The sequence below is a fragment of the Oncorhynchus mykiss genome, chromosome 26 (assembly GCF_057628025.1).
Source record: "Oncorhynchus mykiss isolate SJ-2025 chromosome 26, ASM5762802v1, whole genome shotgun sequence".
NCBI classification, from domain to species: Eukaryota; Metazoa; Chordata; class Actinopteri; order Salmoniformes; family Salmonidae; genus Oncorhynchus; species Oncorhynchus mykiss.
Window position 1 is genome coordinate 20,771,745 of NC_143047.1, and position 12,077 is coordinate 20,783,821.

Here is a 12,077-nt window from a genome sequence, read left to right on the forward strand (position 1 = left end):
AATGTTTTGTAACAATCGGCTAATGAATGCATCCCATGTTTGCTTTTGACGGTGTAAGGTTTGGCCTTTCCGAGCTACCATACAGAAAAAAAACATCCCTGACAAGCAGCTGTTGCTACAATGTTACAGAACTCCCACGTGCGCAAATCAATCTGTGGTCACTTTGTGATAGTTTGACTAATCGTCAGTGAAATTGTGACAATTTTCTGCATCTTCGACTAGAGGACAATGGAGGCCGTTATTACGATTAATCCCGGTAAATGATTGCTGCGTGTTTAGTGTAAAGTCACTAATGCTAACGCATGCCAATGGATGGTAGCCTAGCCGTTGCCGTTATGAAGTTGCGATTTACATTACCCTTTCTTCAAAACGGTCATTTCATCAAGCATGTGAATTGTTTTCTGTTTAGGGGCCACGAAATGGGACATCCGAGAGAAAGTTTGGGATTACATTGAAGCTAAGAATCTTGCAAACTTTCCAAGGCCTGTGCACAACAGAATCCCCAATTTTAAGGTAGGGCATTTCTGGAGGTTCCGTGTACTGCAATTTGATTGAATTATTCCTAAAGCTATCCCGCTTAGTATTTGTCAAAATAGGTTTGAACCCTCTTGTCGGTAGTTTCAATTTGTATTTTGCATGTGCTGCTGGTAAGGTCCCATATAGCCATTTTGAAAAGTATTGTAAAATGTTCATTGTGCGCTCTCCACAGCCATTGGTCTGCACTAATAAATGTCTCTAGCTAGCCTTACCTAAACATCAGACTGCTACCATGGTTACTCCATGACACCAGTCTGAAAGTAGCTGTAAAAAAGACTCCGTAGTCTCTACAAGACAATGTTGAAGAAAATAATATTTACACTTTACCGGTTGTACATGCTGTTGTTCCTTTTGGCTGTAGGAGGTTGAGATCAGGTATCAACAGGAAAGTGTTGTTTACCCGACTTTTTGCACAATATGTTAACAATAGCCGAATGCAACCGAATGCATTGGTATTTATTAGGGATCCCCATTAGCCTCTGCCAAGGCAGCAGTTACTCTTCCTGGGGTCCAAACACATTAAGACACTTACATCTCACACAAAACAAAAGATAAAACAATACATTATTTTTAAAACTAGGCAAGTCAGTTAAGAACAAGTTCTTATTTATAATGATGGCCTACCAAAAGGCAAAAGGTATCCTGTGGGGATGGGGGCTGCAATTCAAAATAAATTATAGGACAAAACACACATCAAGACAAGAGAGACAACACAACACTACATAAAGAGAGACCTAAAGAGATGTGTTGCTGGCTTGTCCACATAGCAAGCCAGCAACACATGACAACACAGCATGGTAGCAACACATGGTAGGTAGCAGCACAAAACATGATACACACATTATTGGGCACAGACAACAGCACAAAAGGCAAGAAGGTAGAGACAACAATACATCACACAAAGCAGCCATAACTGCCAGTAAGAGTGTCCATGATTAAGTCTTTGAATGAAGAGATCGAGATAACTGTCCAGTTTGAGTGTTTGCAGCTCGTTCCATTCGCTAGTTGCAGCGAACTGAAAATACGAGCAACCCAGGGATGTGTGTGTTTCGGGGGCATTTAACAGAATGTGACTGGCAGAACAGGTGGAGGATGAGGGCTACAGTAGATATCTCAGATGAAGGGGTGAGGCCTAAGAGGGTTTTATATAAAATTATTACACCACTACATATCTACAATACAAAATGTATAATACCACCATACAACCATATTACAATGTATGTGTGTGTCGAGTGCGTGTGCTAGCATTTGTGTGTGTATGCTTGTCTGTACTTGTGAGTCTCTTCACAGTACCTGCTGTTTCATAAGGGGTATTTTTATGTTTTTTAAAATCTGATTCTGCTGCTTGCATCAGTTACCTAATGTGGAATGGAGTTTCATGTAGTCATGGCTCTATGTAGTACTGTGCGCCTCCCATAGTCTGTTCTGGACTTGGGGACTGTGACGAGACTTCTGGTGGCATGTCTTGTGGGGTATGCATGGGTGTCCGAGCTCTGTGCTAGTAGTTTAAACATGTATGCATTCAGCTTGTCAATACTTATAAGTAGTGATGAAGCCAATCTCTCCTCCACTTTGAGCCAGGAGAGATTGACATGCATGTTATTGTCACCTGACCACATGACTGCGCAGTAGTCCAGGGGCGACAAAATTAGGGCCTGTAGGACATGCCTTTTTGATAGCGTTGTTAAGAATTTTAGCAACTGTTGTAGCAACATGTTTTGACCATGACCGCTTACAATCAAGGGTTACTTCAAGCAGTTTAGTCAACTCAACCTGCTCAATTTCCATATTATTCATTACAAGATATAGATGAGGTTTAGGGTTTACTGAATGATTTGTCCCAAATACAATGCTTTTAGTTTTTGAAATATTTAGGACTAACTTATTCCTTGCTACCCATTCTGAAACTTTCCACAGCTCTTTAAGTGTTGCAGTCATTTCAGTCGCTGTAGTAGCTGAGGTGTATATACACATATGTTTTTCTAGCAGCAGAGTGATCGATAATATCAAAAGCTGCACTGAAGTCTAACAAAACAGCCCCCATAATATTTTTAGCATCAATTTTTCTCAGCCAGTCATCCGTCATTTGTGTAAGTGCTGTGCTTGTTGAATGTCGGGCTGATTTGAGGTACGAGGTACATGTAGATATGGTTAAAGTGACTATGCATATATGATGAACAGAGAGTAGCAGTAGCCTAAAAGAGGCGGTGGTGGGACACAATGCAGATAGCCCGGTTAGCCAATGTGCGGGAGCACTGGTTGGTCGGCCCAATTGAGGAAGTATGTACATGAATGTATAGTTAAAGTGACTATGCATACAGTGGGGCAAAAAAGTATTTAGTCAGCCACCAATTGTGCAAGTTCTCCCACTTAAAAAGATGAGAGGCCTGTAATTTTCATCATAGGTACACTTCAACTATGAAAGGCAAAATGGGGGGGGGGGGGGGGAATCCAGAAAATCACATTGTAGGGTTTTTAATGAATTTATTTGCAAATTATAGTGGAAAATAAGTATTTGGTCACCTACAAACAAGCAAGATTTCTGGCTCTCACAGACCTGTAACTACTTCTTTAAGAGGCTCCTCTGTCCTCCACTCATTACCTGTATTAATGGCACCTGTTTTGAACTTGTTATCAGTGTAAAAGACACCTGTCCACAACCTCAAAGCCTTGGTTTCTCAAATGATTGCCTCGCCTGGTTCACCAACTACTTCTCTGATAGAGTTCAGTGTGTCAAATCGGAGGGTCTGTTGTCCGGACCTCTGGCAGTCTCTATGGGGGTGCCACAGGGTTCAATTCTTGGACCGACTCTCTTCTCTGTATACATCAATGAGGTCGCTCTTGCTGCTGGTGAGTCTCTGATCCACCTCTACGCAGACGACACCATTCTGTATACTTCCGGCCCTTCTTTGGACACTGTGTTAACAACCCTCCAGGCAAGCTTCAATGCCATACAACTCTCCTTCCGTGGCCTCCAATTGCTCTTAAATACATCAGCAATCAGCCATCAGCAATCAGCCATCAGCAAGGGCATTGAAGATGAAACGTGGCTGGGTCTTTCAACATGACAATGATCCCAAACACACCGCCCGGGCAACGAAGGAGTAGCTTTGTACAAAGCATTTCAAGGTCCTGGAGTGGCCTAGTCAGTCTCCAGATCTCAACCCCATAGAAAATCTTTGGAGGGAGTTGAAAGTCTGTGTTGCCCAGCAACAGCCCCAAAACATCACTGCTCTAGAGGAGATCTGCATGGAGGAATAGGCCAAAATAGCAGCAACAGTGTGTGAGAACCTTGTGAAGACTTACGGAAAACGTTTGACCTCTGTCATTGCCAACAAAGGGTATGTAACAAAGTATTGAGAAACTTTTGTTATTGACCAAATACTTATTTTCTACCATAATTTGCAAATAAATTCATTAAAAATCCTACAATGTGATTTTCTGGATTTTTTTTCTTCTCATTTTGTCTGTCATAGTTGAAGTGCACCTATGCTATGATGAAAATTACAGGCCTCATCTTTTTAAGTGGGAGAACTTGCACAATTGGTGGCTGACTAAATACTTTTTGTAGCAGCAGCGTAAAAAGAGGGGTTGGGGGAGGCGAGGCACACAATGCAAATAGTCCGGGTAACCATACCTGTTCAGGAGTCTTATGGCTTGGGGGTAAAAACTGTTGAGAAGACTTTTTGTCATAGACTTGGCACTCCGGTACTGCTTGCCATGCGGTCGTAGAGAGAACAGTCTATGACTGGGGTGGCTGGGGTCTTTGAACATTTTTAGGGCCTTCCTCTGACACCGCCTGGTGTAGTGGTCCTGGATGGCAGGCAGCTTAGCCCCAGTGATGTACTGGGCCGTACACACTACCCTCTGTAGTGCCTTGCGGTCAGAGGCCGAGCAGTTGCCGTACCAGGCAGTGATGCAACCATCTGCCCTCTGTGTTGCAGATGTAGAACTTTTTGAGGATCTCAGGACCCATGCCAAATCTTTTTTGTTTCCCTAGGGGGAATAGGCTTTGTCGTGCCCTCTTCACGACTGTCTTGGTGTGTTTGGATCAGTCTAGTTTGTTGTTGATGTGGACACCAAGGAACTTAAAGCTCTCAACCTGCTCCACTACTGCCCCGTTGATGAGAATGGGGGCGTGCTCGGTCCTCCTTTTCCCGTAGTCCACAATAATCTCCTAAATCTTGGTTACGTTGAGGGATAGGTTGTTATTCTGGCACCACCTGGCCAGGTCTCTGACTTCCTCCCTTTTGGCTTTCTTGTCATTGTCGGTGATCAGGCCTACCACTGTTGTGTCGTCTGCAAACTTAATGATAGTGTTGGAGTCGTGCCTGGCCATGCAGTCGTGGGTGAACAGGGAGTAGAGGAGGGGACTGAGCACGCACCCCTGGGGAGGGCCAGTGTTGAGGATCAGCGTGACAGATGTGTTGCTACCTACCCTCACCACATGGGGGCGACCCGTCAGGAAGTCCAGGATCCAGTTGCAGAGGGGGGTGTTTTGTCCCAGGATCCTTAGCTTAGTGATGAGCTTTGAGGGTACTATGGTGTTGAACGCTGAGCTGTCGTCAATGAATAGCATTCTCACGTAAGTGTTCCTTTTGTCCAGGTGGGAAAGGGCAGTGTGGAGTGCAATAGAGATTAGAGGTCGACCGATTAATCGGAATGGCCGATTAATTAGGGCCGATTTCAAGTTTTCATAACAATCGGAAATCGGTATTTTTGGACGCCTATTTTATTTTTATTTTTGTATTTTTTATATATACCTTTATTTAACTAGGCAAGTCCGTTAACACATTCTTATTTTCAATGGCGGCCTAGGAACGGTGGGTTAACTGCCTCGTTCAGGGGCAGGACAACAGATTTTCACCATGTCAGCTCGGGGGATCCAATCTTGCAACCTTACAGTTAACTAGTCCAACGCAATAACGACCTGCCTCTCTCTCGTTGCACTCCACAAGGAGACTGCCTGTTACGCGAATGCAGTAATCCAAGGTAAGTTGCTAGCTAGCATTAAACTTATCTTATAAAAAACAATCAATCATAATCACTAGTTAACTACTACTAGCTCTTTGTCTAATCCGAGGTGAGTGATCGCTGTCCTGATATCCAGAAGCTCTTTGTCTAATCCGAGGTGAGTGATCGCTGTCCTGATATCCAGAAGCTCTTTGTCTAATCCGAGGTGAGTGATCGCTGTCCTGATATCCAGAAGCTCTTAGTCTATTCCGAGGTGAGTGATCGCTGTCCTGATATCCAGAAGCTCTTAGTCTAATCCGAGGTGAGTGATCGCTGTCCTGATATCCAGAAGCTCTTAGTCTAATCCGAGGTGAGTGATCGCTGTCCTGATATCCAGAAGCTCTTAGTCTAATCCGAGGTGAGTGATCGCTGTCCTGATATCCAGAAGCTCTTAGTCTAATCCGAGGTGAGTGATCGCTGTCCTGATATCCAGAAGCTCTTAGTCTAATCCGAGGTGAGTGATCGCTGTCCTGATATCCAGAAGATCTTTGTCTAATCCGAGGTGAGTGATCGCTGTCCTGATATCCAGAAACTCTTTGTCTAATCCGAGGTGAGTGATCGCTCTCCTGATATCCAGAAGCTCTTTGTCTAATCCGAGGTGAGTGATCGCTGTCCTGATATCCAGAAGCTCTTTTCTGCCGTAAGATACGGTTGCAGAAACATTATGTACAAAATAAGTTACAAATAACGCAAAAAAACACATCATAGCACAATTGGTTGGGCGCCAGTAAAACTGCTGCCATTTCTTCTGGCGCCAATGCTTGTCTTTCATAATTTGGTCAGTTGTACTTGGATGTGAAGCATTTGCTAATCTTGCCACTGAAAAAAAAAAGTTGGCAATATCAGTGGGTTTTGTGATGAATGAGCCATCTGATTCAATGAAGGATGGAGCCGTACCTTTCTGCCCCAATTTTCGTTTAAGGTGCTTCAAAGCTTTTTACTATCATTCTTTTGTTTCATAGTATAGTTCCTCCTTTTAATGCTGTTTAGTCACATAATTTATAAATGTTCAGTATGTTTGCTGATCGGTTGTGCTGCCAGACCTATTTGCCATACCTTCAGTCAACTCAAGCACGTTTTCTCACAACTATCTGTAAGTGTTTTTCGTTGGTTACGCTCTGCCATTTTGTACACGTGTTTTGTCACGTGCAAATTGCATCAGTATTGAAAATACAAACAACATACAGACGACTAGCACACGGAAGGTCAGGTTGATACTGTTACTCTGTAGATGTTTTGTCACACATTCCTACCTGAAAAGGACCAACCAGACAGACAACTGGTATTTAGAGTTGTGAGAGGAAGCTTTCCTGATCCAAATGCTCATTTCTGCCAAAGTAGAATTCTATGCAATTAAACTTGGGTTCTTCAGGCTATAGCTAGCCTAACTACCTTATTAGATATGTCATATTGTAAGCTAGTAGCTATCCTAGTTCCTTTGTCTTTGACCTGTTTAAAAATCTCTATTTTAGTCAAGTCTACTGGTCAAAATAGGTTAACAGTGGCACACACATGCTTTTGAACCCTTTGTCCTTTGTGTGGGTGTGGGTGCTTGTCTTGCTGTATGTGGTTGTCTATACGGTCAGGGTGCGGTCCCAGCCTGTGACCGTCTCTCAGCCCTGCAGGAGTTCAAGTCCAGCCAGACGGTCAAAGTGAACCCAGACCGACCCCAGCAGCAGGCACGCTACATCACCCTGGATGTAAGTGTGCACTCACATCCTCTCTCCTTACCCCCTCTCCCCCTCTCTGCCCCCAGGGTGCCCACACTGCCTGCGCCAAGGTGTTGGAGCTGCAGGTATTCAATGAGACTGACGAGGTGAAGGTGGACCCTGACAAGCCGCTGGAGGGGGCGAGGCTGGCCGTGCTGCAGGTAGCCCTGGGTCACAGGCCACCATGAGCCTGGGCCATTGGTTCAGTAGTGTTGTCTCATCACCAGATCATAACCATGGAGTGCTGGAATTAGGTTATTTGTATTAGATGCCCTTTACTCATCTGTCTATGGTTATATTATTTTATCTTACTAAACTCTGGCCTCTGGCTTCCAGGCGAGGAAAACCCTGCTGGTGCCGACCCCTCGCCTTCGCACAGGACTCTTCAATAAGATTGTCCCGCCTGAGGGAGCAAGCAAAGAAGAACTGAGAGTGTGCTCCACCTCGCAGGCGAGTCAGTCCCTTCTCACTAGTGCTGAGTAATTAAATGAAATGTCAGTTCTTTTTTTGTTTTTTTAAACAACTAATTGACTTCAGTTAAATTATTTGAATTCCATTTAGTTTTTAGTTTTTTTCTGTGAGCTCATTGCGCTGTAGTTTCTCAAGAGATGAATCAGATCCAGCCCGAACGGTGCGATGTTGTAGTTTCTCTAGAGATGAATCAGATCCAGCCCGAACGGTGCGATGTTGTAGTTTCTCTAGAGATGAATCAGATCCAGCCCGAACTGTGCGATGTTGTAGTTTCTCTAGAGATGAATCAGATCCAGCCCGAACGGTGCGATGTTGTAGTTTCTCTAGAGATGAATCAGATCCAGCCCGAACGGTGCGATGTTGTAGTTTCTCTAGAGATGAATCAGATCCAGCCCGAACGGTGCGATGTTGTAGTTTCTCTAGAGATGAATCAGATCCAGCCCGAACGGTGCGATGTTGTAGTTTCTCTAGAGATGAATCAGATCCAGCCCGAACTGTGCGATGTTGTAGTTTCTCTAGAGATGAATCAGATCCAGCCCGAACGGTGCGATCAAGAGGGGATACATAGAGAGCAGTTGCTTGGTGCTTTATTGACTTTGAAGACCTACTGAGATAGTGATATAGGCAGCAGCTCTATGGCGATGAGAGGATGACTTGGAATGAAATAATAAAGTCATCGAATATAATCGAATATAATATACACAACTGAAACATTTGAATTAAAGTCATGTGAACTGCTGGTTAATAAGTGATAAGCAGTCACTAACACCATGGGACTTTTATTAGTTGTATTCTGTTACAGCATTCAACGCACGTAATGCATAGGGCATTTCATGTTTGTTTTTTAATTATCAAAACCTAAATCCAAAATGGTGGTAATTTTGTAGTAATAAACTGAACCAACCTCAAAAAGCACTAATCGCTCACACTACTTCTCACCCAACACCCACCCCGACGCCACACTACCTATCCCACTCCATCCAGCCCCAGTGCACATGGATTCAATATCTCACTTTACCTCCTTTATTCACCACTTCCCATGCATTATCCCCATAAACATGCTGTCACTCTGTACAACTTGGTGAATCCACCATAGAAGACCAAATGCTTTGTTCCAAGACTAGTTGGAGTGTCGGGTTTTAAACGTAAAATGTTTGAATCCAATGTTTCTTGTGATCTGGTGCACCTGTTCTCACTTTTTTCTTCTTTCTTTTCTTTGTTTCTTCACCAGGGAGTGAAGGAGTTCAGTGTCCCTGTGGGTCTGGATTCCAAGGTTCAGGTGGATCTTCTGGTGGTTGGCTCTGTGGCCGTGTCTGAGAAAGGTGAGAGCCCGCAGAGAGAACTCTATGGGCAGTGGACACCTACCCTGGTCCAGGAAAGTTCCGGCTCAGCACCAACACCCATACTGTTAGGATTAATCTCATCTCTCCTTTCTCCTCAGGTTACCGGATAGGTAAAGGAGAGGGCTTTGCTGACATGGAGTATGCCATGATGCTCTGCATGGGGGCTGTGACGGAATCCACTGTGGTGGTTACCATCGTCCATGACTGCCAGGTTAGCCTGTTATCCCACAACATGAAGTCACACACTGTGTTTGTTCTTAACCTGAATAAGTGTTGCTTCATGCTCCAGATTCCTATTATTTTGCAATGTGTATCTGTGCTTGATGTCTGTGTATTTCTGCAGGTTGTTGACATCCCAGAGGATCTGATTGAGAGCCATGACATCACTGTGGACTACATCCTCACCCCGACCAGAGTCATCAAGACAGACTGCCAACGCCCCAAGCCCCAGGGCATCATCTGGACTAAGGTACAACACTAAATCTCACCCAGTTTACTGTCGCTCAATATGATTCATTCCATTGCCTATGCAGTTGTTCGAACTACTGTTGCTAGCTACAGCTGCTGGTTTTACTCATACGACTGCTATTAGTTGCTGTATGTTGCTGAGTGGCTGAAACCTCAGTGATTTGAGCTAGAAAACAGCTTTCAAAGTGAGGCTAAAGTTGCGCCCGTCTTCTGTAGTTTTCCAGTGACTTTTGGCTGCACCTCAAACCGTGTTGCTTGAGCTTTGTTTGCTCACCTTCCCGTAGAAGTATACCCATTATACACACATGCGCACACACACACGTGCTACCTCTGGGGTCCCTTAAGACAGCCATGCCCGTCCTGAGGACCCACGCTGACCTCGTAGACAGGAAGGCCATGTCTGATCATCAAAGGCCTCTCCACCGGGCCAGCCTGGCTGTGTAGGGCCCAGTTAAAGAGAGGGCACCGGGGCCAAGGTAAAAACAATAGACCATTATATCCTGTACAGGCGCAGCTGCCATCACAGCCTTACCAGACACGCTCTGCCCTGGGAAATCAGAGAGCTGTCTTTATATAGCTTACTAGGGAAGTGGAATATCCCCCCACAATAAAGATGATGCAGTCAGAGAGGTTATCAGCACTCCTGAAGACTGTCAGTCTGTGTCCTCTGCATTCATGTACTGTAAGCATGGATGTGTTGTTATGGAGTATTGTTGTGTTGGTTGTTGTGCCCTTTGAGGTTTGTCGAGTAGTCTAGTCATGCATGGGTTTTGGTGTAGTTCATCTATCTAGCATGCTCTGAACATTTGCATGGTCACCTAGAACAGCATGAGCAGGCACCAAACATCAGCTTTCTTGATTGTGTTTATACCCCATCACTTTACTAAACTCCATTCTTCTTGGCATGACCCAGAGCTGGGCTGCCCTAAACCCAGTGCCTTTGCTGACCTTGAGCAGCCCTGCTGTGAAATGACCTTTGCGGTCCTGAGCCTGTCCTGTTGTATACCTGCAGCTGAACGCTGAGATGCTGGAGAAGATCCCCGTGCTGAAGAAGCTCCGGGCCTTGGAGGAGGAGCAAGGGAAGGACGTGACCCTGGGGACCCACCCTCCCCCGCAGCCCAGGGAGAGGGCCAGGAGGGATCCCCGGAGGGACAGAGAGCCCAGGTCAGAGGGTGATAGACCCCGGCGTGAGCCCAGGCGCAGGCCTAGACGGAACACCCAAGAGGACTCTGAGAGGGACCCCAACGGGGAGTCCAGGGAGGAGACTGAGCAGAAACCCAGACGACGCCCACCAAGAGTGAGGAGGGAGGGGGACAGAGAGGGGGGTAGGGATGGTGATGGGGAGGGAGGTCAGGAGGGAGGCAGAGAGGGCGGTAGGAGGGTCAGGGGATTCCGCAATGGGGGCTTCCGTGAGGGGGGCAGAGATGGAAGTAGGGGGAGAGGCAGAGGAGGAGGCCGGGAGGGGGCCAGGGGGAGGGGAAGAGAGGGGGACAGGGATGGGGTCAGGCAAGAGGGCAGGGAGGAAGGTGGCGAGCCCCGTGAGCGCAGGCCCCCCTTGACCGTGACCACAGTGTACCTGGGGGGCATCCCTGCCGGGCTGCGTGTCAGCGAGCTGAAGACTGCTCTCCGGGAGAGGGAGGCAGCCCCCATCCGTCTCACGTGGCAGGGTGCTCAGCACCGGGCCTTCCTGGACTACTTAGACCCCCAGGCTGCAGACCAGGCCCTGGCCGCCCTGGAGGGGCTCTCCCTGAACGGCCACGACCTGCAGGCTGAGCTGGCCAAGAGCCAGAGGGGAGGAAGGAGGCCAGGTCCAAGCAACCGGAGGTCCAGACCAAATACAGGCCCCAAAAATACAGCTAGAGAAAGTAGAGGGAGTACGAGTGAAGCAGAGGCAGATTCCCCCAAGCAGGAGCTCAACAATAACGAGTAACTGCCTGCTTCTACGTCCATATCCGTAACAGAAGCCAAGCCAGCAGAAAGAAAAGGCTGTGTTTCTTGAAAGGGAAGGATGATACCTTCACTGTACCAATGTGAAGTGTGAAAATATGTTTAATGCCTTAAGCAGAGTTTGGTTTGTCGTTATGGTTTTTAGTGTTGGTATTGATAACACGTAACCCCATTTACGTTTGAAATGTTCTTATACAGAAGTTTCATCCACACTGGCAGGCCTGTCTGTCAGTCACAAAGGAAGGAGAGGTTGGAGGTTTCCCTGTTAGTCTCTTTGTGCAGGGGCAATGTTTAATGCCCTACATGTAATGCCATCGGAATTCACAGGATATTTTGTGTACTAAATAAACCATACTTTGAGTTCATAGTTTTAACCATTTTTGTCTTCTTTATAACTCAAAACCCAGGACTAATCAACCTATGACTGTCAAATGATGACCTGTGTACACACCGCTAGTCTGTCAGTACTGTGTGTTCCTATTGTAAGTTATCCTACTGACGAACAATCTGAGGAAAATATGAACCTAAAGCTAAAACAGATGAGGGAAATAGTATAGCAAGATGAATGGTGAGCTGGTGTGTTAACCCT

At 45.9% G+C, this 12,077-nt stretch overlaps 1 protein-coding gene across 1 annotated transcript; it reads left to right on the forward strand.

Moving 5' to 3' along the window:
• Window positions 1-26: 26 nt before the first annotated feature.
• Window positions 27-11,862, forward strand: LOC110506606 (methenyltetrahydrofolate synthase domain-containing protein). The gene is made up of 8 exons (XM_021586343.3): window positions 27-256; window positions 410-513; window positions 7,307-7,420; window positions 7,596-7,709; window positions 8,962-9,052; window positions 9,172-9,284; window positions 9,417-9,542; window positions 10,554-11,862. Exons 1-8 carry the CDS (start codon window positions 229-231, stop codon window positions 11,469-11,471), a joined length of 1,608 nt encoding a protein of 535 aa, XP_021442018.3. The 5' UTR covers window positions 27-228; the 3' UTR covers window positions 11,472-11,862.
• The last annotated feature ends 215 nt before the right edge of the window (window positions 11,863-12,077 follow it).

Excerpts from the sequence above, each read along its gene's own strand:
- LOC110506606 (XM_021586343.3), top strand. The coding sequence starts at position 229 with ATGGAGGCCGTTATTACGATTAATCCCG. Across the intron at positions 257-409 it reads CGTTATTACGATTAATCCCG|GGGCCACGAAATGGGACATC; the intron begins GTAAATGATTGC and ends TTTTCTGTTTAG. Across the intron at positions 9,053-9,171 it reads TGTGGCCGTGTCTGAGAAAG|GTTACCGGATAGGTAAAGGA; the intron begins GTGAGAGCCCGC and ends CTTTCTCCTCAG.